This window comes from Vipera ursinii (assembly GCF_947247035.1).
Source record: "Vipera ursinii genome assembly, chromosome: 1".
In the NCBI taxonomy this organism is placed as follows: Eukaryota; Metazoa; Chordata; class Lepidosauria; order Squamata; family Viperidae; genus Vipera; species Vipera ursinii.
The window spans coordinates 151,083,516-151,111,513 of record NC_139512.1 but is presented as its reverse complement, the minus strand read 5'-3'; the positions used below and the strand labels follow the sequence as shown (position 1 = coordinate 151,111,513).

Here is a 27,998-nt window from a genome sequence, read left to right as displayed (position 1 = left end):
TGGGTCTTCATTTTACCAACCATGGCAGGATGGAGGATGGATCAACCTTGAGGCCTATCAGGATCAAACTCCTGGCTGTGGGTAAAGTTAGCCTGCAATACTGCCTTCTAACCATTGTGCCACCAGGGCTCCTATAATAATCCATTATGTAACAAGTACCTACATCCATTATTATTTTCCAAAAGCATAAAAGAGGGAAAAGAAAGAGCTATAACATGGCCCCCACAATGGACAAATGTCTGTTCATTTGTGTCAAATGCCAGCTGTGTCCTTTCCAAGAGTAAAGAGTGCTAGAAAGAATGATCCATGCCACTATCAACTTTTTGGCTGGATTACTTGCAATTTACCTGGGTATTGTAAGGTCCCACTTCAACTAGCCACCCAAGAAAGCAGAACTCTTGAAACAGGCATTGTCTCAAAAGGAAACTTTTAGTAAGGGTCAGTGACAGTAGGGAAGTCAAGGTGAGATCTGGGGAAAAATCCGCTGAAATGGTATAGTTAAGCAAGCAATATTCCTCCTCTCACCAAAGTCATAATGTTCATTTGAAATCCAGCCAATCCACAGGTGGTCTGATGAGCAGGTAACTGGCACAGTTGGCACGCATCTCAAGGTCTTCTCCAGTTTCGTTTCTCTGCAACCATTTCCCTGATAAAGGGAGACACATTCCTATCTCAAAAGAATAGTGGGAGGAGGGGAATAATAGAAAGTGAAAGTTATCCCAAGAACGTGCAAGCTCCCCCTCCCTCAAACAGAATCGCAAAATATATGGCTAAGGGAAGGAAGCAGGGTTTTGGGGTCCTGACAGGTATGCTCTTGACTATTACAAGAAAATTGCCCCTGCCCATCATCTGACCAGACCCAACTACTGCGGTATAGCAGAACAACACTTATATTGAGAGAGTTCCTTTGTTTGGTATGAGGTTTCCAGGTCAAATTCAAGATGCTGGTGATCCCTACAAAGCCTAACAGGGATAAACTCTTGTTACAGCCCTAACTAAATAAAGGATTTAATCATATTGGCTAATTAGTTCATTGCACTCTTAACATGTGATGCCAGTTAGCTTTTATGGCAACAAGGCTCTTTTTTGGGGGGGGGGGAAATTAGAACATTTTACAAATGATGAATCTATCAAACTCTGGCTAAATGGAAGCTGCATATATGTCTGCTTCAATTATAAGGCTACAGTATATGATAATTTTATTTGAGGGGAGTTGATTACAGGAATTGCGAAGCTGAGCTCCTATGTTATATAGCAAATAAAAGCTCTAAATGGACTTATATTTGCTTTTCTGACAAGGTTTACTGAAGAAAGAATCTAAGATATGACCCAATGCATCTGCAGCCTTTTGTTGACTTCTAGAATTCCAAATATTTTCATGAGCAGATAGAAAATCACAAATCTGAAACAGTGTGATGTTTTTGCCTAATACATGGAATACAGTGGTACCTAGGTATACAACTGCTCTGATACTCAAAACATTTGGACATGAAAATTTTGTCCCATCATTTATTTTGTCCCATTATTTATTCGGTACTCAACATGCAAGCTAGAACTTGTCAGTGTTGGCTACCTTGTGACTCACTATATTATTCGTTATGGGAAAATTTTGTTTGGTACTCATTGTTTTGGTACTCATCACACCTCCTAGAACCAATTAATGATGAGTACTGAGGTACCACTGTATTTCTGTAGGAACTGCAACTGATTTATTTATTACTTAAATAATAAATTATAATCATAATAAGTAATATGTCAACTTCAAACAATTCTGGCTTCAGCCATCTTCACTTCATTTTCAATTGCCACAGCAATGGGAGAGGGGAAATGCATTCTTCTAGTTTAGTCATAACAATAACTTTCCTGTGGGAACCAAGGTCAAGCTACCTAAGTTTTGGCAGGCTGGAGCTTCCATTAGAAAGCCCGCCAAAGTGATTAATTGGGGGTGGTGATTTATGACATATTGCAGGGGTGAGAAGTTCAACTTGTTACCATGTAACCTTCTGGAGGGGAACTTCAGTCTTGGTTTCACCTTTGTTCGTGATGATACTAGGTAGCCATTAAATGTATTCTTTGAGAAAAGCAATTGCCTCAGAGTTCTTATTTCTACTGGTCTCATCTATCAGAAACATGAAATAATCTGTATAGTTCTTGGTGCTCACTGAGCTTGGTTGTTTGCTTGCAGATGTTTCATTACCCAACAAGATAACATCATCAATACAAGTTTCTGTGTAGTATGAAGTGGGAGAAGTAGTTTCACTTCATGGGGCAAAACAGCTAAAGGGAGAGGGCTGCCATTTAGAAGGACATCCTCTGGGCCTCACCCACTCTAGTCCCCTATGGACTGGCACACCATCAGCATTGCCTCTCAGATAAATGAAGTAGAGCAGCAGGATAAAGTATGAATTAATACAAAATATAAATAAAATAAACACTTCAATGGTTAACCAAATGCTTTCAGTAAGTCCAAAACCTATCCTTATGTTAGCTTTATTCAATAGGCATGATACATTGTTCTAATTCTAACTCATTTACACACAGACAGGCACACTTGCACATACATCCTGAATTGGACATTCTGTCATCAATCAAAGATCTGAATAAAAGGAGAAGTCCATCTGCAATTCCAGAACTAAACAGCCATTCCATTTCTATTTCTGAAGTTTTTATCTTAATATCACCCATAAATCTTCAATACTTATCAAATTTAATATGTGTCATTTGTCAACTTCTTTGCAATTCTAACATAATACCTAACTTGTAATTAGAGACTGTTTCCAAGAAATTTGTCATTCAGATTTAGAGATGCACGGATTGTGTATAAATCTGAATGAGCCAACAGGTGTTTGGATCCTGCTGGTGTCTTATTACTATAGTTTTGTCATTCATTGTCAAGAATATATCTAAGGCTTATCTAAGGCTTAGTTGTTTGGGGAACTTTCTTGTTCCTATCTGTCAAATACTGTCTCCACAGAGACTTAACTGCCACTGATAATGTGTTACCATTTTATGTGTTAAACTGATTAACTTTGACTTGCTTGATGTCTGTTTTATGGATTATCTAAATTCTTATTGTAATTTAGGCTGAATGTTACTCTTGGTACAACCTCATTCCTAAAAGTGGATAATGCAAGGCTGACTGGGGTCTGGGCAAAAATAACATTTAATTCCCCTGAATCAAATTTAATTAGTTTGAGAAAGTTACATTGAATTCAGTAAAATTATTTATTTCTCTCCATGTACTTAATAATTTTCCTCTCTCTCATATGAAAAAAATATATAATTTGGTGGAAACTTTTAGAAGAATTCTGAGAATTAAAAAAGGTAAAGTGTCCTATCTTGGGGAGCAGTGTTCATCTCGGTTTCTTAGCTGAGGGAGCCAGTGTTGTCTGAAGACGTTTTCCATGGTCATGTGCCCAGCCTGACTATATGCAAGGCACACAGAGAGCTGTTACCTTCCCACTGAAGTGGTACTTATTTATCTACTCTTTGTTTTCCTTTTTTAAAAATTAATTTTCCAATATTACAATAGTATCTTTAAAAAGCAACATGGTGTCTGGCTTACAACAGTTCCATTTCAGACAAACACATATTATTACAAATCTCCAAACTGTTGTAACCAGTATTTCCTCTCTCTTGTTTCCTTTAATACATATTGTCTCTTATCTAAATTAACATACTTCTCATTGCTATCCATCAGTCATTTAATAGTTTTCTTATAATTGTCAATACTTTGGTATATTTTATATTTGAACATTCCATCTTTAAGACATCAAACACCTTATATATTTTTCCAGTTTTAATTTTACATTAATATTAAAATTAAATGGTTAAAGTTTCTCATTTTCATATTTCTAGATAACCTCCTTTCCCTTTACACAATTTTTTCCGATAACTAGTAATGTAAATACACTTCTTATTTATCTCGTTTCCATATCAACAAGTTAGTAGTACAATATAAGAATGGTAGTCAGTAGGATACCAGTTGCAAGGAGGGGAAAGAGGACGAGGACAATATAATATTCTTATTTCCCATTTATAGTTTCCACATATTGAAAATTAACCAAAATTTCTCCCGTTTCAACATTTAATACATCCTTTCATGTCTCTACATCCAAGTATATTAATTACATTGTATCATTCTTAACATATATACATCTTAATCGATTTCATTTAAAGAGCTCAATATTTCAATGTTAGTATTCATACATCTGTATTTTGTTTTGTTTTTTAATTAGTCAGTGTTTTTATCTACTCATCAAAATAATCTCTCGTAATCCAAGTACAATCCTGTCTATTTTGGTGTTATCTATTTCAGGCCTCTTAAGTATGTCCATATTTCTTCAATCTTATTCTTGCTTTCTTCCTTTGCCATGTCATTTTTCGCTTCTTTGCCACAGGGTCATCAAAGCATTCTTGTGTTGTTATATCATATTGAAGTAGCCCTCCAGTCTCCATTTTTTGAAGGATTGAGGGGTCTGTTAACAGCGCCAAATCTTCTCATTATTTTCACCTCTTGATATAATTGTCCTGGACTGAATAAATTTTGTTCCACCTGTTTCTCATTTTGGTTTTCAAAAGTCTGTGTTTGTTGAATACGGTAGTTAATTCTTCTGCCAATGTATTTGATTGTTCAATTTCTTCTGTTAAGTTCTGTCCCAATAAAATATTAGTTGTAGTCACAGTTTGAGTTTGTTTCTTTGAGATGCTTTCTAATTCTTTTCCAAAAGCTCTTATTTCATCGCTGGCAGCAGAGAGGAACTGATACGTTTGGTAAGATATTTCCCACATAGCATAGATTTGTTTTTGTAACTCTTCCATGGTGGAGTTACACATCTGGTGTTCAAGGTTAATCTTATCTTGTTTTTCTTAAATATTTTCTTAATTATTTTTAAAGAGAAAGTCAGATTGCAATTTCATGTGGCACTCGGGCCTCGAACCTGGGTTGCCAGCTTTCCAATTGACAGGGTCAGCCACTGGATGTCCCCCAGGTGCTTTGAAAGTTCTTTTCTTTTAGTCTGTTTTTTTCAACTTTTTTAAAAAAAACACCACTGAGCTTGCTCGCCGCTTATTTGAAGGGAGGGTTGAATTCCCCCCTCCCTCTCCACGGGGGGAAAGGTACTTAGCAGCTTATTTAGGTGAAAAGAAGAAGATTAAGGTATAAGAGAGGAATCTTACCCCTGTCTCTTCCACACTGCTTTAATGTTGCCTGGTGGTAAGTTTGACTTCAGCTGTCTGAAGCCTAGTAACTGACCATATTACTATGGCCGCCGGTTCAAAGGGAATGCAGGCACTAATGGGGGGGTTGCAGCTCCCCCGCGTTTCTGCAAAAGCCCCTTCTTGCTGGTTGCCCCTCCAGGGCGACTCTTCGGCCCTTTTAGGACCCCCCAGCGATGCAAAACTGGACATAGAAGATGAGAGCCGTCCTCCAGACATCCATGTCGGCTGGTTTGGCAAACCGGAAGTCTCTTATTTATCTACTCTCATTTGTATGCTTTTGAACTGCTGAAACTGGGACAAATAACAGGAGCTCATCCCATCATGTGGCACTCGGGCCTCGAACCTGGGTTGCCAGCTTTCCAATTGACAGGGTCAGCCTTTGTGCCTCCCTGGGAATTACAGTACAGGGCCATGTAATTAGATATTAGCATTTGTTATCTAATTAGATTGGTCCATCCTCTTAGGGACTGGTTATGTTATCAGGCCTGGGGCTCCCAGAGAACCAGAAACTTGCTTAGATGGCTCCATTGTGGAGATAGCCATTGTTTATCCCCTCTTTGCCTTTGTATATTCATTTTTTAGAATGCTTATCTTTAAATATGGATTTATATTTTTATATACGTTGTTTTATATCTGTTGTTTAATTCAATTGTTGTATGCTTCCCAGAGTTCCTTCTTTGTGAGATGGACAATTATACAAATTTGATTGATGAATTAATTAATAAAGGTATCCCTGCTTGGTTGAAGCTCTCTTGCCTTTTAGTGTGTCATGATTTTTAAAAACTATCATCTTCTCTTCACTGTGTTCTTCTTGTTAAATAAAGAACAGCACAGAAACATGTTTATTTTATTCATGTATCAATATTATTTGTAACTAGCCCAATCTCAGGACACTGGGTGGGTTTGCAATACATAAATACAGCATAAATATTTTGATGTATCTGCAGTGTATCAATAGTTTCTTTCCATTTATGCCAAATTTCACTATGGTAATTTGTAAATGTCTTTTTATAAAAACTATAGTTTAAAAAAAGCTGTAGGTTTTAGAAAATATATTCCAGAGATCCACAGGGAAAAATGGAAGTCAGTGAGGACTTGCTATCAGTGGCAGTATCAATGAGGACAGAGTTCATCCTTAATTCCTTTGCATTTTGCAGTTCTTAGTAACATGAAACAAAGGATCCTTGTTATATTGTTGTTCTATGACCTGCAACTTTGTTATAACCAATTTTAGATGTGTATTTTAAATAAACATATGCATGCCAGTTTTTTTAAAGATGGTGACAATTATAAGCAAGTGACTGAAAATATTCTCCACAAAGTTATTCCCGTTATGTAATTATGTCTAGAGCATTCCTCCACTACTTCATATTTTTCATTCTGGATTATCTTCAGCATGTATATTTTAATGGAAACTTCATTCCTTTCCTTTGGATAGCACTTTCTTTTGCATCCTTTTCATAGTTAATCACAGATGTTCATTAAGCTATTCAATTAACAGTTTGGCTATGGATTTATAGTATGCAGACGAGGATCATTACTGTCATGGAAAAAACCCAGAGGAAAAGACAAGAGTCAGCAACACAAACCAATAATTCTTACTTTAAGATTCAGAGGTTTATTTTTCTAATAATTTGGAACATAGCAAGCATAATAACACAACTTCACGTACATTAATAACCCATTGCAATGAAGACCATATGGTTATAGCAAATTCCAATAGGACAGCTATAGGCCAATGGCAAATCAGTCAGGTCCAGTCCCAACCTTTTATACCCTTTCTTGTTCTAGGACTGTAGTCAGGTGGTCCGCTGACTTCTGCTGACCTCTTACTGACCCCCTGCTGACCTACTTTCCACATATACTTTCTGCTGAACATAACTTTCCACATATACCCATGTACATTGGAACCTGCATCTATCAGCTACTTTCAGTTCCCTATTTCTCCCACGGTTACAATACTCATGTTCCAAATATACATAGACCTATCTACTTTGCAATTTCATATTTCACAAAGCTCAGCAGATTACAAATAGTATGTTCGTATTGTGAAATAATATAAAGTTCAAGTCAAAGCTTTGTTTTAAATCACTACTGTGGGGCCTATCACAAGTTTGCTCCAGTCTCACCTTGTTATATGAGGAAGGGACTATATTTTCATCTCCTACATTACATAACATTGAAAGAAGGGCATTATTTAATTTCTCCAGTCATAATATACAGTATAGTTCAAACTTGGTAATACCATCTGAAACTAAAGTTTGGTATTCGTACAATATATATTTCTTTTAAAAATGAATTTCATTATTTTTTTAAATCTAGGGTTCAAATTCCTATTACTTTCCAATTACCCAGAAAATGAGAGTTTGATGTGGAGTTAATCTCATAGACATCTACAGGTAGAGCTAAGTGTTGAGCTGAGAGATGTCTATTGCTTAAATCAGAATACAATTTGAAGAATGGCAGAATTTCACTAGAGCAATAACACCAACTGCTTTTACAGTAGATAATATTTTTTCGCTATGCATCTAAATGTAGCACAGTGAAAAACACAGAGGTTAAAATTAGAAGTTACTCCTGGCTCAAAAGTTCACAACCTCAAAGAGTGGGGATATGTGAGAAGAGGAATTGGGTGACTTTCTGAAGCTGAAGATGTTTGGAAGTTGCAGTGACCAAAGAGAGCAAAGGAAAGTCCTTTCCACCACATAATCTTATCCAGTGTGAGGGAGGAATGCCCCCATTTTATTTTTATTTATTTATTTATTTAATTCCATTTATATCCTGCCCTTCTCCGAAGACTCAGGGTGGCTTACAAGCTTAGCAGTAGCCTTCATTCTATGTATATGCCTGCTTATTAGGGTTTTCACACACACCCCAAGCGGCATTATTACAAAGTCAGCTTATTGCCCCAACAATCTGGGTCCTCATTTTACCTACCTCGGAAGGATGGAAGGCTGAGTCAACCTTGAGCATGGTGGGATGCGAACCTGCACTAATTGCAGGCAGCTGGTGTTACTTAAGGAGGCATTAGCCCACTGCTCCACCAAGGCTCTTCAATTTTGGGTTCTTCTAGCCAGGATTCCTGCAATCAGAGCTTGAAGAAGAAATAGAACAATGAAGGTTGAGTGACAATTCAGCACAAATCCCTGAATGTTTTTCCCTAAATGTGAGTTTTTATACCTTTTCTTGGTTTTCAGAATTGTCATTTCTGATTCGTGGCTGTAAAACTGTCATTTCTGATTCGTGGAGCAGTGTCTATTGAGTTAATTTTTTTTAGATATTGCTCAGGAAAATGTTAATCCTTGCTTATTTGTTATCTATTTGTTATTATTGTGACTCTGTCCTAATCCTACCAGTTTTAATTGTTGATAGCTGGTCTCACATTCTGGCATTTCGGCTTATCTTGAATGGTTTAAAATTGTTACTTTGTATCTGTTGTGTTAAGTGTTTGCTTGCCTGGGGCTATTTAGCTTGAGTCAGACTGTTTCTTTGCATTGGGGTTCTTCTATATTGGCTAATGCATGTTTGATTAAATTGTACTCTTTTATTGGGGTGAAGGGGGTATCTCATCATGTGCAAGTTATTTGCTTTTTTACAATTTACATTTTGGACAGTTGAAAGTATTATTATTATTATTATTATTATTATTATTATTATTATTATTATTATTGTATTATACAATTCTGAACTGCTGTCTTTGTGATTCAGGGTGGATACTGATAATCAGAATAAATGGGACCCAGTAGTTTAGGATCAAGCTGAATGCTTCAATGAGCAGAACTGGAGTCTACCGTTCCAAGGAGGTACAAGAGATGAGAATTGAGTTAGCCCTTTCCAATAGAAGACTTTGCCTCCAACCCATAACTTTTTACACTAAGATAGCTGGAAAAGAACTGCTATATCTAAGTAGATCACACAATGAATTATGCAAGTTTAGCTGCCCTTTGAATAGACATTATCAAATTAGCAGTTGCTTGAACATAGGGGGGGGGAAAACAACCTACATTATGACATGTAAAAACACATGTTGTTTTATAGTTCCATCAATAGATTGGCATTATTCTTTGATTTAGCTGTTCTGAATCTAGTTCATGAGGAAATTCTAGTCCATGGTCCATTGTATTATTTTTGATTCAGTTAGGTTTAAGGGTTAGGGTTAGGGTAGCAGCAGCAAGTGAGGGTGAATTTGAAGGCATACCAGAGGAATATTGAGACCTAGCTGAAGTATTCAGCGGTCTGACAAACTACCCCCTCACCAACCCGCAGACTGTGCTATTAAAATACTCCTGGGGGCAAAGTTACCTAAGCCAAAATTATACTCCATAACCCTGCAGGAGTTACAGGATCTGAAAAAAATTACAGAGAAGAATCTAGCAAGGGGCTTCATCCAGCCAGGCAAAGCCAAAAACAGCAGCCCCCGTGCTATTCTGCGGAAAGAAGGATGGGTGTCTTCGTCTATGTGTGGATTATAGGTCTCTCAATGCAGTGAGTGATAGTTGGCAAGAGATGGATTTTTCTAAACTCTGCAGCCTTTCTTCAGACATCATGCTAGACTTTTACATGAAAGGCACATTTATCTTACAGAGATCCTAGATCACAGGTCGGCAACCCATGGTTCTAGAGCTGCATGCGGCTCTTTTAGCCTTCTCCTGTGGCTCCCAGTTTGCAGAGAGAGAGAGAGACAGAGAGGCACTTGCGCTTCCCTTCTCTCTCTCTCTCTCTCTCTCTGTGTGTGTGTGTGTGTTTGTGTGCATGTGTGTAACTCACACTGTCCTCTGAGAAGCTGATGAGCTTATTGGGTGGGGCTCCTGCTCCACAGGAAGCAGGAAGCAGGAAGAGAGCCAGCCCAATAAGAATGTGTATCAGCTAATCCAAAAACAGCATGAAGCCAGCTTGCCAGGTGAGCAGAAGATTGGAGAGGGAGAGAGAGAAAGAGGGGAGAGAGAGGGAGGAAGGGAGAGAAAGAGGGAGAGGGAGAGGGAGAGAGAGAGAGAGAGAGAAGGGAAGCACAAGTGCCTCTCTTTATCTCTCTGTCACTCACTCACTCACACAACACACAAACACACTGAGTGGGGGAAGAGGACTGGCAGACCAAGAGCAGAAAAAGAGAGAGGGAGAGAGAAAATATGAATATATGTGGTTGTCCTTACTGGACTTTTAGTAAAGAATGCTTAATGAAATATTTTAATGTTTTTTTAATTAAGAGGTGAGGTATGGGGATAATTATGCTGTATTTAAAGATGGTAGATGTTACTAAAATTGTTTTTACCTGTTGGGATGAAGGAGAAAGGGTTTTTTCCCCTCTTTCTCCTGTCCTTTTCTCTTTTTTTCCCCCCACAATTTTTTTCTTTTCTATTTTTCTATTTGTAGTTTTTATAGTTTGCACTGGCTTTTTATTTCATAAATAAGAGGATTCATATGGACATTTGAGTAATTTATTTGAAAGTAACCTTCGAACCAGCGTCTTTTTTTTTTTTGGAGTTCAAAATGCTTTTGTTGCATGCAGAAATAAAAATTTGTTTTCTTTGTAGCAGTTCATTGATTTCATAAATGCAGAACACTCTAGTTTTTTTATACATAGCGTAAAGGTAAAAAAAACAATATATGCAGTGTTATCTTCATTTTAGATGTCAAAAGGGTTTTGTGGCTCCCAGTGTTTTCTTTTCGGTGGGAAACTGGTCCAAGTGGCTCTTTGAGTGTTTTAGGTTGCCTACCCCTGTCCTAGATGAAGGAAGCTTTTGTTGCTATTGAAATGGAAAAAATGAGCAAGCACAAATGGTCTTTCTTCTGAATCTTGTACAAAGTATCCAAGAATGGATACCAACACTGAAATATACTTATGACAAATGCAGCAAAGTATGTGTGCACATTCTAGTCCATGCAGTTGTGTGCTTAGCCTGCTGCTTCAATAGGACCTCAGCTCTGATAAAAAATTTTTAAAAGTGATGTTCTTTTAGATGAATAGCCCACATGTGAGTTTTCCCCAGATGCCCATATCTAAATATGATGATGATGATGATGACGACGACGATGACGACAGCAACAATGATTTTTTGTCAGATTGGAGAAATTGTTTCACTTTTATATCACACAGAAACCGATACAATTCACTGCAGTTCTGCTTCCATAACCAGGAAGAACAATTATCTCAGACTCTGGATTTTTCTCTGCATTTTATTTTATTCTGGACAAACCATAGATCAGAATCAAAAGAGTGTAACATGCCAGATATCACTTGTCTATAGTAGCTGCTCATATATTTTGTATTTCATTTCATATATTTCATAGCTTTTCCAGTTAAAAGCAACATAGGAAACTATGGAGAGAACTTTGTGGGTACAAAATTAGGCAAATGTCAGGATTACTCAGCATACATACCCAATATTATGCCATCTTTCTTAGAATTAGATTCTGATTTTGCAAAAAATGCTTTTGGTATCTGTTTATTTAACATTGAACAACTATGCTTTTGAATGCATGGGTGCTTACTCTGTGACCTGGAAATTCTTCATTTTGTTTATCCACAGGTTTTTTTTTCTTCTGTGTGGGACTTTATAAAATGAATTCTGATGCCATAATGGGCCCAATCTCAGCTTTAGATATATATTAGCCAAATGAATTAATCAGGGTTTTGTTTTTATGTGGGTGAAAGAGTCCAGCATCAGACCCTTATATGCTTCAGAAGTGATGGCTGTTAAGTGGAAGAAGCATAACCTTTACTGTAAAGTGCTTATCTATGGTCTACATGCAAAGCATTGTCAAGATCCACTGAACAGATGGACCTCTGAGCATTACTTGTTTCTTCCTTGCACTTCTGAAAACTATTCATTGCTTGTCAGTCTTACAAGATAGATCGGAGAGAAAACACAGCCAAATGAGCTAATTCTACTTCATTGTATTGTATGATAACATTAGCAGGATTTTGCAAATCTGACCTCTCCCTCCCTCCCCAGTCTCTTTTACAAGCCAAGAAAGTAGGGGTGGTCTCTTCTGAGCCTCTTGCCCACCCACATTCCTTCTGTGGGCTCAGCTGACTTTTATCAGACCCCCTCCCTTGATTGTTTCTCTTTGCCCTGTCTCCCAAGGTTATTCTCACATACCTTTACACTGCTATGTTTGGACTGAGAGAATAATTGATTTTTGAGTACCCAGGTTATATAAAATGTTCGTGCATAAGGTTGAACCCAAGTTTATTAGTACTTTGGCAGAATAGATACTACTGGTAAACAGATACCCTTCATTCCTGTGCATTCCTGTGTGAAATTGGCTCTGCTTTAATGCCCCCCTGCCCCAACCTGGTTCTGTTGGGTTGGGGAGTCATTAAAGCAGACTTGGAGCACACAGAGCCTAATGCAGAGTTCAAGATAGCACGAAAGGTTTCCACTGAATGTGTAGACATCCATACTGTATGCCTGATGTCATTTGAAACCAGAGAAATACTTCCCAGTGATATCTTTACCCCGATTTCCATCTGGCCCTGGATCCAAGAGCCACTCAGCCACTTTCTTCAAAATGGTGGCATACACTGTGTCCTTTCTAAGCCATCGTTACTGACACTGAAGAAGGATGCAAAGTAAGGGAAGCTTTCCTTATTTAAAAAATATTCTCACTGTTTAAAGGTAATTGTTCCTTAGGGACACAAAGGAACAACAACAACATCCTCCCCCAAAAAGGAAAGCATTATGAAATATATTTTGGATGACAGTGAGAACAACTATAAAGCTCACATTGCTATATTTTAATTTTATGGAAATATTCTGCAGTACTATCATAAACATGTTTCATATATATACTTCATAGCACATGATGCATGTACATATCATTATTCAATATTGTTCATTAAATATACACTTATTCTGTTGAATGATTACAAATTAGTAAAGACTTTAATAGATGCAAGAGGAGAATGTAAAACTGGTAGCTTATTAATTCATGTGAAATATAGGAGGACCTTGTTGTCACAAACGTCCTCGACGATGAAACACAAACACGGCTAAGGAACGAGTGACGAGGTTTATTCTTCCAACACACAGCAAACCGCATTAAAGTCAGCGTTGGCAGCATCCAGCTCCAACGCTCTTTTATCATGAGGACACGCCCCAACCCCACCCCTCCAAAACAAACCGGCATCCGCCCGCCACCTCATAAAGACCCCACCCATCACCCTGCGCACCAGCCACCCTCTGCGCACATCGTTGGAGCCCGTAGGGCCATCTGCCAGGTAAGCCTCATCCTGACCCACCACCCGAAATGGCCCTGCCACTGGTCCGCCCGAAGGCCCGGCTGAGGAAAGGGGCAGTGCAGGCATGGCCACCCACCAGCCAGCGGCTGCCTGTGGCGGTCCGGTCCTTCCGGCTGCCCCTCTATCGTCCTCTCCTCGCACTGGTCCCAGCTGCCTGCGAGGTGCATGCCCGTCCTGCGCGGGTGCACCCGTCGGCTGGTAGGTAGGTGCCTGGCATTGTCCCTGCAGCTTGGGCGCAGGTGCAGCCGGCGGCTTCAGAGCCGGCCGCTCGGGTGCCGCGTAGCCGTCCTGCGCAGGCGCGCCCATCAGCTGGTCGGCGGTTGCCTGGTGTTGCTCCCGCCGTCTGGGCGCAGGCGCAGACGTCAGCTGACCGGCAGCGAGCTGCTGCAGCCTCGGCGAGTGGAACGCCGTACCCGACCGGTAGCGATGGGGGGGAGCCGCTTCTCTGTGTAGTTGCGAGGAACGGTGTCTGAAGACAGGCAGAGGACTCCGGCGTGTCGGGGACAGATGGGCTGGTGCGGCGAGGCGTCCCTGACGGATGGCAACCCAGCAGGGCTTGACACTTGTATGCACGTTTTTGGATATCCTGAAAACAAATGTGCCTGTTTAATTGGCTTTATAAATGGCCAAATGGTCATGTTCCAGCTTTAAGTTGAAAAGCCTATAGAGTACTAATATATACACAGAGATGTACATATGTGTATGTGTGTATGTAATTTGTCTCTATTAAACAGAACTGAAAGTAAGTGGAGAAATTCATCATGAGACCAAATGGACATACACAGAATAAATACAGAAGAACAAAATCCGTTGATTTGGATTCTGTTTTAAATAGTAGCCATTAATGATGTATATTGGACTGGGGGCGGAGTTGCCTATGGTTTAATGTTTAAAATGGCTGGATCAATACTTCTAATTAAAGGCAATAAAGGTAAGCGTTGAAATATAGTCAACAGTGTTCTTTCCACACTTTCAGTTTCTCGCACATTCCTGTTGGCTTAAATGTATAAATAATAGCAATAATAATATATTAATTCAGAACAGAATGAGAAAGGAGAGGTCATTCTGCCACTGCCATCCAAGTCTTCTAAAGGCCCTGGATGGGCAGATGGGTCCAGCAGTTGCCAATCCTTCACGCAGACCATTCCATCATGGTTTACTTTTGATGACCACTTCACACAAAGGAGAGTTTGATGACAGGGTATCTGTGAGGACATGGCAAATCTCTTCTCCTTAAGAAGTATAATATAGACAAAATTAAATAAAAATGCATTTAAGGTTCAAAAAAATTTGATGCCTGAAATCTCATTTAGCTTTGCTATGACCTGAAATCTGGTAAAGAATTTAAAATGCAAATACCAAATGGTGGTCATCTTCCAAGACTTTAGCCGTTTAAAGAAACAATATGTATTTTGGCATCCAAATGATGGGCACTTCCTGGAATATAGCATTGGATCACTAATTATACCTATTTATGCTTTCTGTACTGGTACATTATTATTACAGTCAGCCGGATAGTCAGCCAGATGTTTAAAGCTGATTTGGCATTTTTGTCCACCTATCAAATCCTTCCCAAGGACCTGGGATAGGCAGATGTTGTTGTTTACCATATTAAAGATATCATTGCAGGATATATTTGTGAAAGGTAAGCAACTTTTCCTCCAGTACTGTAGTCCTGCGGCTGCTGGCCTTGGTTGCTCAGCCCTCAGTCCTGAGACCTGTAGCCAAGTGGTGGGATTCAAATAGGTGAACAACCGGTTCTCTGTGTGGATGTTGCTTCCAGAAGTCCATTCTGGGCATGGGCAACAAAAAATTAGCTACCGGTTCTGCCGAAGTGGTGCGAATCAGCTGAATCCCACCACTGCTGTAGCCTGCTTGTCACCAGATGTCCAGGAACTCCAATCCTTGTTGATCTGGGCAACTGTTGATCTGATATTGGTGTCAGTAAGTTACGTCCAGGGCTTTTTTTCTCATAGAACACTCAGAACGGAGTTCCGGCACCTTTTTTGGATGGAACCTTGTAGGGCAGGCAAGGCAGGTTGTATGACGTGTGTGAGTTACGGCACCTTTTTCTTTTACAAAAAAGCACTGGTTATGTCTCACCATATTGTTTAAGGAAGAGACACTCTTTGTCTGTCCTTGGCTCAGTACGGCTGAAACTCTGACATGGCTCTCATCTTCTTCAGAGCACACAATCCCCACAACCACCTCAAGACAGTGCTTAACTGGAAGATTACTCTTATTCAATTTGGTTCATCACAAAGTCAGTCAGATGCTTAGACTGGATTTGACATTTTTATCCCATCTATTAAAAGTTCTTCCCAAAACCTGAGATAGGCAGATGTTGTCGTTTCATAGTATCTTTTGAAAGATGTAAGCTGTCCCAAAGCTGCCTTTTGCAATTAACAGATGGTGATTTTGTCAATGTCGATGGTATTTCCATGGTGGTACAGATCATTTGGGACTGCACCTGAGACACCTATCATTATTGATATATTTTTGATTTGCTATGGTAAATAGTTTAACTTGCAAAAATGCCCAAACTCTACATCTTACCTCTTGAAATTGATACTTCTGAAAGAACACGTTTTGTGTGCTTTTTCGAAGCGAAAAGCTGTGCTGAAACATTGGGAGAAGTAGTAACTCAGAAAACAAGGCACATTTTGACTGACTAGTCTGAACATGCTTTACAGTGACACTGAACAAGATTCTTCAAGAGTTAAGAAGTGACACTGAACAAGAGTCTGGGAGGGTTCTCCAGATCACCCATCATTGGGCCTTTGGATCCAAGGAAGCTCTGGCGCACTCCAAATATATCAGACCACAGTTCCCACAAACCCAGCCAGCCTGTCATGTTGGCTATACATATGAGGCGCTAGGTTGGGAAAGCTGCCTCCAACAGGATCATAGAGCAGATGTTCTGCATTAAATACAAACATACTTTATAAACATTTGGACTGGGGACATAACAATAAATCAGTAAGAAACCTCCCTTTTAGGGGAGCCTTGGTGGAGCAGTGGGCTAATGCCTCCTTAAGTAACACCAGCTGCCTGCAATTAGTGCAGGTTCGCATCCCACCAGGCTCAAGGTTGACTCAGCCTTCCATCCTTCCCAGGTAGGTAAAATTGAGGACCCAGATTGTTGGGGGCAATATGCTGACTTTGTAATAATGCCCCAGGGAGCAGACATATACATAGAATGAAGGCTATTGCTAAGCACATTGATTTGTGCTTTAGATTGTAAGCTGCCCTGAGTCTTTGGAGAAGGGCGGGATATAAATGCGATTAAAAAAAACATGTCCCATTCAGAAACATTTGCTTCTGAAAAAATCTAATTGCATTCAGCATACTTCAGCAATATTAATTCCCAAAGACCAAATCAAGGGGGTCGTTTTTTTCGGGTGAAAGGAAGAAACCAAGCCTCAGAATCACTCAGGGCCACACCACCAGCCCTGGTTCATCTTTCTTTTTAGTCGTCCAGAAGTTGCTTGGACTTGTTATCCGTGTGCATAGCAGCCTGGTTTGTTCACTTCACACGGGCGCCAAAATCTCTGCCTCTTCCCCACACCCAGTTCCACCGGTTGAGCGGCGTCCGCGCTCTCCAAACCGCGGCGAACTTCCTGCCTTTCTGGCAGGCGCGGGCCTTTTACTTCGTGCCTTGTGGGTTGCCCACCCCAGGCCTTGGCACCTGGCGCCCCCCAATATTGTCTTCCCCGCCTTCGGTTCCCCCTCCACCTCTTCCTGACCCGCTCGCCCAACCGGACTCCACCCTCCCTCCTCCCCGGTTGCTTTGCTGCGCCTGTGGTGACAATGACAAGAGGGAGAAGATTTTTGCCCTCGTCGCCGAACTTCTCTAATGTTTAACTTGGCGCTGCTGACGACCCAGCGTATCCGGGACAGAAGGGCAGGGTAAAAGGGAGAGAAGCTGAGGAAAGGGCGCCCGCCGTTGCCGTTTCCTCCCTTTCACACTGGGAGCCAAAGAAGCAGCAGGAGCTCCCCGCAATGAAGGTCAGTAAGTGGACTTCAGCCCCCTCACGTCTAGCTCGGTAGCCGCGGGAAAGAAACTGAGGCGAAACTCCTCTTAAGTGCTTGCGCCAAGGCGCCGCTCGGGCGCAAGGAAGGCGACTTGGCGGCGCTCGCCCTCAGCTCGAGGTCTCGCCTTGGCTTTTTTGGCCGGGGAGAGAGCTTCGCCCTCTTCGGGGTTGTTGCCAGCGAACGTGCAACGGTTGAAGGCGCCCCACGATTCCAACGGGCAGCCTCCTTAGCCGGCCCCGCGCGGTTGCACACGTGGCGGTGTAATTTCTGAAGGGGGCTGTTTTGCTGAGCTTGTGGAAAATTGCACCCCTGCCGCTGCTGCAATAACACTCGGAGGTGGATAAGCCCCTTCAACGGAGCCAGCCTCTCGGCTGTATCTTAAAAATGCAACGAAACGTCAGTCCCGGGGCAAAACTCCTGCGCTCAGATTAATTTCCACAAGCCAGATAAATATGCAGGAGTGCTTTTCTCCTGCTCGGAGACTAAAAAAAAAAAGTTTGGAGTTCAGTTTTATGTCTTTCCTTGGGTAGTAAGTAGCAAGCCACGTTACTCCAGTCACCTTTGGCAGGAGGCGGGGAGCGCAGAAATATTCCTGCCTGTGTTGTTTTGTTCACAGCATTCAGAAGTATACTTACTTTTACAAAAAGAGATAGAACATAGTACAGAAAAGATGTTTGATGGGAGTGATTTCCATGCTTGTAGCATGAAAGCGAGCCTTGTACGGTCACAGTTCTCCTAGTAGAGAAATGGGCAGCTAACCTTACGAAAGCAACGCAGATCCAGACGAGGATCTGCAGTATTGAATGGGCTTTACCAGGTAAAAGGATTATATGTAAAATACAACGTGCCTTGTGGACAAGTTGCTAGAATAAATGTGTAACTGTTGAGATTCTGCCACTCCTTAGAGAAATAAATTTCTTTTTATAATCCCACTATTGATATCTTGATAAGTGTGCTACATGGCAGGTTGTTTGTATTAAATGAGTAATCAAAGGGGGGGGGGAATCAAATAGCTAAAATCTACTGGTTCTAAATTAAATGTGGCCGATTTGGGGCAGTAGTTAAGGAAGGAATTTTCCTTAAAATTCCTTCCTTAACTACTGCCCCAAATCGGCCACATTTAACTAGGAGTTCTAAACCTGCCTTAGGTCTAAAGCCAGCTGGATGACCATTGATTGACCAGTCATTTATCTTGGTCCTCTGAAGAAGGCTGTGACAAATCACTGCTGAAAATCTTGCCCAAAAAAACCAATAAGGACTTGTCCATGTACACAGGAGAGGAACCTGATTCAAAGGAACTAATAATAATAACAATAAATATAACTAGAGAACAACCCTGATGATTGGTGGGAGTTCTTTTTAAAAGAGCATGGCGAGGCCTGTTGATAATCCAGCTGTATTTAGCTTTATTCTCCTCCATGAAAAACAAGCTTTTTTTTTTCCAATCTGTCCTTTAAATATTCTGGTTTCAGGGCTAATTTTATCGAAAATGGTTGGTAGGATGATTGAAGGAAGTTTTTATTCACAGATGCTTTTCAAATGCATAAAACCTAATTAGTTCTGTGAATTTAAATATTTTAACATAAAATTAAAATAAACCACTCAACTGAGAGGAGAATCCTATTTGTATCATGCGCGGATGAGGGTTACTGCTTTGTAATGTCACGGATGTGGATTAGAGAAATAAAATTCCTGGAATTTAATGAAACTATCAGGAAAACTACTGTTTTGTTTTCCGGGAGGGGGAAAATGAAATTTTGGAGGGAAATTGAAAGTAGTTTTAGCACCCTTTATGAATATAAATTCATTTAGTTACATATGAAATAAATGCGTGACAGATAGTTTGGTTTGTTCATAAAAGTATGTTTGATGTAGAGTATACAGTAAAATTTAAAAATACAGTTTATTTACTCAATAAATGTGAATTTATTTTTTGAATCTACTTTAAAAAGTTTTTAATGTCTTACAAATGGTATTAACAAGGTGCTATATTCTAAGAAATCTAGTACTGTATCTCTTTCATGCCTTTGTAGAAAAAGAAGGCAAACTGAAAATACAGGAAACCACCATGTTCTAGAAAAAGAAGTGTGCATTCTGAACAATATACCAAAAGTGTTATTTTTTAGAAAATGAGGAGAGAGGCACAGCCCTCCCAAGAACCTCATTTTGCCACAGCTTCCTTTTTCTGAATATGAAGTGGTATACTTAGTAACAGCTTCTACTTTTTCTGATCCTTTATTTTTAACTGTATACTAGACTTCTAAAAGCTGTTTTGTCTTGATGCAGGCTCTGCTTACTCTTTCACATGTTAAGTTAGTTAAACCCAGAAATAGTGCATCCCCAAAAAGACCTCCACATTATTGCATAAAAATATTAAAGAAACATATTTGAAAATGTTTCATATTTTTTTTCATTTTGCGGAGGGGAAGGCCTTAGGGGTGTCAAACTCAATTTCATTGAGGGCCGCATCAGCATTGCGGTTGCCCTCAAGGGGCCGGGTGGGTATGGCCAGGGTGGGCGTGGCCTACTGGGTGGGCGTGGCCAGAGTGCGTATGGCCTACTGGGTGGGCGTGGCCAGCTCTACATCATTCGCATCAAGGGTGCCTAAGGGGGCCCGGGCAGGAGTGGGACAGATCTGAGGGTCTCTGGCAGAAGGAGGGTCTCTGGGCCAGGGCCAAGGCAGCAGGGGCCGTTCCCTCACTGTTTCCAGGATGGCTTTGTGGGCCACATGAAACCATTTTGTGGGCTGGATCCAGCCCCCGGGCCTTGTGTTTGACATGTCTGCCTTAGGAGAAATATATATCAATTTTTCCTCAGGCCTCCCTATGGCTCAAGCATTTACATCATTTTAGTAATATGGAAGGTTTCTCTACCTTTCATACTGTAGCATTACAATCATGGGCTTTCCAGTAAAAGTAATTGGAGAGAGATTTGGGGTAGTTTAAAGCAGGAGTCCCCAACCCCCTGTCTGTGGACTGGTACCAGGCCGCGGCATGGCAGCAACCAGGCCGCACAAACAAGCCAAGCCCCATCCGAGAGATGCAGGCAGCACACAAAATAACGGCCCTTCCGGTCCACGGAAAAACCTCTCTCCACGGAACCGGTCGCTGGTGCCCGAAAGGTTGGGGACCTCTGGTTTAAAGGACAACATTCCTACAAGTGCACAATTAAATTACAGATAGCTTTTGAAGGGAATTACTTAAATTCAAGGAAGATAACATTTATCAATGGCCACTATCTATGCTAGCTAGGTATGTGTTTCTGGATCACTGTAGCAACATTCTTCATGATATCAGTATTTCCGCTAGTGCAATTCTCCGAAGCATCATTGTTGAAAACAGGATGTTGTAGTAAATAAGCCTTAGGCTTAGTCAAAATCTTTCCCAGTTTCTAATATACACTTCTTCATTTGTTTCTTTCCAGACTGTAGTGAAATGCTTATTAGGTCTTCTTGCACTTGGAGTTATCATTACGGCCATAGTTGTTCCAGTAGTTTTGCTAACAAGGGATGGTAAGTTTAATCATCACTTCCTATTTTAACATTGTAAATTTTTGAAACTCGAACTTCTAAAGCCTTCTGCCAGAGCCTCTTTACCTAAAATAGATCCAAAATAAGTTATTTGGTGTAATATAAGTCCGGGTTTTTCTTCTTGAAAGTAATTCAAATAATTAAGTGTATTTGATGTAGCTTGAACACAGCATCTCCCTGCTACTTATTAAAGCAACCTACTTTTTTTTTTTACATTTCTATGTAAATCTGAAAAGGGGAAGCTGTTTCAATAAATCATTGGATGTAATGCTACTCCTTTAAAATTATTTATGTATTTTTCTTTGCAATATATTTTCAAATAATATAAGAAATAGATTGTAGAAATAAGAAAATCAGGTACAAATAGAGAAATGCAGGTGGGTTCTGGTTTGTCATCACGGCCGGTGCAGACACTGGGAAGGTGAGCTCCGTCTTCCACGTCTGATTTCGCTCCACTGGGGGACCCTGAAAAGGGTCGAAAGTCATCCTGTAGGGGCCACAAGCAAGGAGGGGACCCCTGCTTGATCGCAGGAGGGCGGCAGCCCTTCTGCTCAATCTGGGGCAGCCCTCCAAACTGGCGGAGGAAAGACTGGCCATAGTAATATGACCCATCACTAGGATGCAGACAGCTGAAGTCAAATTCACCACCAAGCACATCAAAAGCAACGTGGCTGAAACTGGGTGAGATCTGATCTTCTCTTTACCCTAAGTACTTTCTCTTCCTGTAAAAGCTGCCTGAACTGTCTTTCCCCCTGTGAGGAGAGAGGAAAGGGAATTTCTATCCCACCCTCTAAGAATAGCGGCGTTTGACTATCAAGGGGAATCAAAGCATTAAAAGAACAACTTTAATCTAATTGGATTTATATGTTCCTAAAACATGGGGACCAAAAATTTTCCTATTTTTATTGGATACTCTTGTTTTTATCTACAAAAAAGAAATAAAATTGGGAAAAGGATTACCGTATAAAAATCTTTGGACTTAACAAACCTTAAATGGCATCGGTGACATCTTGTGGCGAAGTTTGGTATTACAACTTGTTATTTCCTAAAAGAGATTTTGCTTGAAGCCCAGACCTTAGATAAGACTTTTGTGACCTTGGCACCACCTGTGAGAGACTTAGCTGTAAGAGAACAGCTAGGTTGCATAACTGGCCTACTTGAACTGTGAATGTAAACCTTTACTGACTCTCAGAGTTATATGTGGGAAATTGCTTTCCTATGTATTTGAGGAATATTGGTCACTATATGAGATGTTGAAATACCTTGGACTATAAAATCTTGCTTGATAAATAACTTCTACTAGAAAGACTTTATAAATACATGAAAGAGATGGATGAAGACCAGGAAAAGATTCTTTCCATGTTGAAAGCAATATATGAAACCATTTTTTCAGCCTGTGATAAAATAAGACCTAACATAAAAGATCAAAATGCCAGCTTAGATACACAAACCCATACTTTGACTACAACGAAAGAACCAACAATGCAGAAGATAACAGAAGAAGTGAGACAATCAAATATTAAGACAGAGGATTCAATTGACCAACAAATACCATTGATGGAAAATCCAGAAAAGGAAGTGACAACACTGAAAATGGAAATGACTTTCTATATAAATTTCTATATGAAATCTGAGAAAGAAGAACAGATTGAATGGAAGACAAACATATCAGGGCAAGCATGGGGAATTGGAATAACAGGGAGACAACTTAACGAACACAAATGGGCTAATCCTTCGAAAAAAATGGCAATTAAATGGTCTCCTTTATTTCAAATAACATATATAATAATAAAGGGAGATCTATTTGACGATCTAAAAGCACTAATATGGAAGCCTAGTTGGCAAATGAAGAAAGCCAGAATAAGGTTGAAGAATGTTGGGGTTTTGACTTATTTGAGGAGATTTCATATTAATTAGAGGGTTAAAGGGAGAAGTTGAGGTAAGGGGAATTATCTTGGAAGTTAGTTGAAAATAAGTATTTTATTTGTTTAATAGTTAAAAATTAGACCTAAAAGGAAAAAGGAAATTAATTATTATGCATATGTTTGATTTATTGATTAACCCAGGTAATATACATAATGGTTTTGATTTATTAAAGGTTTTGATTTATTAATTAGATAACTCTTAGGAAATAGAACGAGATGTACATTCAAATAGATAAAATGTGTATTTTGGATATTAGATTTTGTTATGAATTGAGACAAGGGAAATCTTGGTTACCTAAAGCCTGAAAAATTATAAATATCAAAGGTTGAATTGGAATATTGATGAGAAACTAAAAATTTGGTAAAGATTAATAACAGGATATGGATTGTTTATGAAGATTAAATGTAATTAAGATATACATAAGATAAAAATGTATTGATAAATGTAATAATGATGTTTTTACTCAGTTGATAGCTTGAATACGAGACAGTAAATGTTAAGGGAAAAAGAGAAGAAATATTTAATGTTGTAACTTGAGATTTGTACTAAAGATTTTGTTATCGAACTATTGAATAACTGGAGCACTTGTGGGCAATCTCACATCCTCTCTTTGTCTAGAGAGGTTCAAAAAATCGGTCTATTCACTGGCTGTTTGTTCTTTGCCACATTCATCACCTTCATTTCAGTCTGCCTTGTCCTCCTCCAGAAGTTTCACATTGGAGTCCATTTTTGACTCCTGGCAACTGCCTGGACCAGTCTCTGCCATTTTCTTGACAGAGTTTTTTGGTAGTGGTTTGCCATTGTCTGCTCTTTCCTAAGGATAAGAGAAAGTTACTGGTCAAGCTCACCTAACTGGCTTTGTGTCTAAGGCAAGACTAGAACCCTCGGTCTCTGGGGTTCGAGCCTGTTGCTTTAACCACTACCCCAAGCTGTCTTTTTGGATAATTGCATTACATTTAGTATGTTTATACGTTAAGGTGCTCTATACGTAAACTGAAAAGAGGCCAAAATTCAAGCTCAGTTATTCAGAAATTGTTCTCTGAGCATATAGGGTCTGGAAAACCAGTTTGATCTAGTGGTTAAGTCACCGGGTTAGAAACCTGGAGACTGTGAGTTCTAGTCCCATCTGAGGCACAAAAGCCAGATGTGTGATCTAGAGCCAGTCATTTGTCTCAGCCCAGCTCACCTCACAGGGTTATTGTTATGGGAAAAATAGGAAGGTATTAAATATTTTTACCAACTTGAGTTATTTGTAAAAATAATAAAGGCAGGATATAATTGAATAAAGTATCATGTTAAAAATGAATTCACATGCAGCATAAATTTGGTCTCATTTTTTTGTTATATCAGATGAAATTGGTTATTTGTTACTATATGCTTTAGCTTAAATTAGATCAGTAATTAGTATAATTTGCATAACATTACACTTTGTTGTTGTTAGCTACAAAGTCGTGTCCGACCCATCGCGACACTATGGACAATGTTCCTCCAGGCCTTCCTGTCCTCTACCATCTTCTGGAATCCATTTAAGCTCACACCCACTGCTTCAGTGACTCCATCCAGCCACCTCATTCTCTGTTGTCCCCTTCTTCTATTGCCCTCAATCTTTCCCAGCATTAGGCTCTTCTCCAGTGAGTCCTTCCTTCTCATTAGGTGGCCAAAGTATTTGAGTTTCAACTTCGGGATCTGGCCTTCTAAAGAGCAGTCAGGGTTGATCTCCTCTAGGACTGACCGGTTTGATCGCCTTGCAGTCCAAGGGACTTGCAGGAGTCTTCTCCAGCACCATAGCTCAAAGGCCTCAATTCTTTGGCGCTCGGCCTTTCTTATGGTCCAACTTTCACTGCCATACATTGCAGCTGGGAAGACCATAGCCTTGACTATACGCACTTTTGTTGACAAGGTGATGTCTCTCCTTTTTAGTGTGCTGTCTATATTTGTCATGGCATTCCTCCCGAGGAGCAAGCGTCTTTTAATTTCTTGGCTACAGTCTCCATCTGCAATGATCTTGGAGCCCAGGAAAATAAAATCTGTCACTACCTCCATTTCTTCCCCATCAATTCTGCCAGGAATTGAGAGGGCCAGATGCTATGATCTTAGTTTTCTTAATGTTTAGTTTCAACCCAACTTTTGCACTCTCCTTCTTCACCCGCAACAAGAGGCTCTTTAGTTCTTCTTCACTTTCTGCCATTAGAGTGGTATCATCTGCATATCTTAAAGGTAAAGGTTCCCCCGCACATGCATGCTAGTCGTTTCCGACTCTAGGGGCCGGTGCTCATCTCCGTTTCAAAGCTGAAGAGCCAGTGCTTGTCCGAGGACGTCTCCGTGGTCATGTGGCCGGCATGACTAGCACGGAACGCTGTTACCTTCCCACCGTAGTGGTCCCTATTTTTCTACTTGCATTTTTACGTGCTTTCGAACTGCTAGGTGGGCAGAAGCTGGGACGAGTAACAGGCGCTCACTCTGCTACGCGGCACTCGGGATTTGATCCACCAAACTGCCGACCTTCTGATCGACAAGCTCAGTGTCCTAACCCACTGAGCCACCGCGTCCCTTCTCTGCATATCTTAGGTTGTTGATATTTCTTCCGGCAATCTTAATTCCAACTTTTCATTCATCTAGCCCTGCCTTCTCATGATGTGCTCTGCATATAAGTTAAATAGGCAGGGCGACAGTATACAGCCTTGCCAGACTCCTTTCCCAATTTTGAACCAATCAGTGGTTCCGTGTCCAGTTCTCACTGTTGCTTCTTGGCCCACATATAGGTTTCTCAACATTACACTTATTAAACTTCAAATACTGAATGAATTTGTGGCCAATGAGCACTCGTAGTTCCTGTGTGTTTTAGAATTAATTATCCTTGTGAATTTTAGAATTTATCATTCATGAGAATGTGTGGATCTGCAAAGGAACCAGTGAAATAATTGTAACATCAGTGAAACAGCTTCTTACAGAAGCTTCTTTTTTGTGTTTTACATATGAAATTGTACCAGAAATTTGGCATACAGAAAAAATAGGAAGTTTTCTCTTTATAGAAAAATAACCTTTTTCAGCAGAAACAATTACTGTACACTGTGTTATTTGAACAACTTAATTCCTCTTGTAGTGGATGAATAATTCCATATAGGAATAGCACTTAGACTTATATACCGCTTCACAGTGCTTTACAGCCCTCTCTGAGCGATTTAAAGGATCAGCATATAAATTGTAAAGTGAAATAACCCTCAAAATTATTATACAGTGTGCATGACATTCTGAATAGACAGTTTACTGATGCATATTATTCCAATTACTGGTTACAAAATACTGCAGTTTTAGGAATGTTGGCATTCTCTTGCCATTACTGATAGTTTGCTCATGTTGGAATCAAAAAATTTAAATTACTTAAGCGTTTCTGGAAAATTCAGAGCACCTATTTTTTTTTAAAAAAAGGAATCCAATATTCCACTAACTAAATCCCAGAAATCATTCTTTTAAAGACAAAGCAAATTGTATTAGTAAAAAATTTATATTCAGAAATGGAAATATGTTAAATTATGGTCTTTTAAAAGAAAAATATCAAATGCAGTTATTTTTAAGAAAATGCAGTGACCTTATTTTTTTATGATTTTCTGATTCAAGGAATCAGATCCAAGATCCAAGTTTGTGTTTATCTTTGAAGTTTTTGTATTCTATAGATGAAAAAGATGTAATATTTGATTTATTGTCTAAACTTTATGAAAAGTATTGAATTAATCCTGTACTGCACTCTGTGGGTATTATATGGATTTTTTTTCTTTTGTCACATTTAGAGAGCCACTTCGGTGTAGTAGTTAAAGTGCTGGCCTAGCAACCAGGAAGCTGTGAATTCTAATCCTGTTTTAGGCATGAAAGTCAGTTGTTCTCTCAGCCCAACCTACCTCACAAGGTTGTTGTAGTAGAGAAAAATAGGAGGTGGGAATACCATAGGTATGTGCACTGCCTTGAGTTGACCAGAATATATTTTAAAAGGCAGGATAAAAATCTAATAAATTTATTTTAATCATTGTAATATATTTAGGATTTGTTCCACTACATAATTACTGTTTATCTTTTTTCCCCTATTGATGGAGTAATTTTTTACTTATTTATTTCACTTTTTAAACTATTATTTTTTTAAAAAAACTTATGTGAAAATGTAATCTTAAAGCAAAGAAATAGGAAAAATAAATTATTTTGCTTAATTTTAAATGCACTTTGTGAGGAAATAAGTAGAAATTTTTTTTAAAAATCCAATCTGGAGAAAATTCTGTGAGATTCTCTGTTGTAACAAGAGGTTTGTCTGTTTGACCATTGCATTCTGTCTTTGGTTGTCAGTGATCTGCCAGAAACAAAAGCTGCCCTGAACACCTAGCTCTCTTATCAGATATTTCATATTTTAAGTTTGAGATTATAACTGCATCCTTTATCTCTATTAGATTGAATCAGTGTTCACAGAATATACATTTCTGGCTGTTGGTAACTCATACTATGTTCTGAAAATCAGGAGGAATCTGATAGCAGCTTTTTCAACTAACATTTTATTAAAGGCATAAGCTTTTGTGAATTGCATCTCTTTGTTTTAGATTTTTTTTAACACCACCTTTATTATTTTTATAAATAACTCAAGGGGGTGAAAATACCTAACACTCCTTCCTCCTTCTATTTTCCCTGCAACAACAACCCTGTGAGGTGAGTTAGGCTGAGGGAGAGGGACTAGCCCAAAACACCCAGTCAGCCTTAATGGAATAGAATAGAATAGAATAGAATAGAATAGAATAGAATAGAATAGAATAGAATAGAATAGAATAGAATAGAATAGAATAGAATAGAATAGTATAGAATAGAATAGAATAGAATAGAATAGAATAGAATAGAATAGAATAGAATAGAATAGAATAGAATAGAATAGAATAGAATAGAATAGAATAGAATAGAATAGAATAGAATAGAATAGAGCAGGAAGGGACCTTGGAGGTCTTCTAGTCCAGTTTCCTGCTCAAGCAGGAGAACCTATACCAGGGGTAGGCAACCTCGGCTCTTTTATGACTC

At 39.4% G+C, this 27,998-nt stretch overlaps 1 protein-coding gene and 1 long non-coding RNA gene across 3 annotated transcripts in view; one reads left to right on the top strand and one right to left on the bottom strand.

Moving 5' to 3' along the window:
- LOC310631816 overlaps nucleotides 1-27,998 on the bottom strand; it is a 263,229-nt gene that overhangs the window by 184,380 nt on the left and 50,851 nt on the right. The window lies entirely within an intron of this gene.
- The window catches only part of DPP4 (dipeptidyl peptidase 4), a 91,259-nt gene continuing 80,549 nt past the window's right edge, over nucleotides 17,289-27,998 (top strand). Inside the window, exons 1-2 of one of the 2 annotated variants that reach the window (XM_083348523.1) lie at nucleotides 17,289-17,470; nucleotides 20,921-21,008. In XM_083348523.1, coding sequence (XP_083204649.1) covers nucleotides 17,465-17,470; nucleotides 20,921-21,008 — 94 coding nt within the window. In that variant the 5' untranslated portion in view covers nucleotides 17,289-17,464. Of the gene's footprint in view, nucleotides 17,471-18,231; nucleotides 18,315-20,920; nucleotides 21,009-27,998 lie in introns of those variants that run through there. The other variant, XM_083348524.1, reaches the window with a different exon arrangement.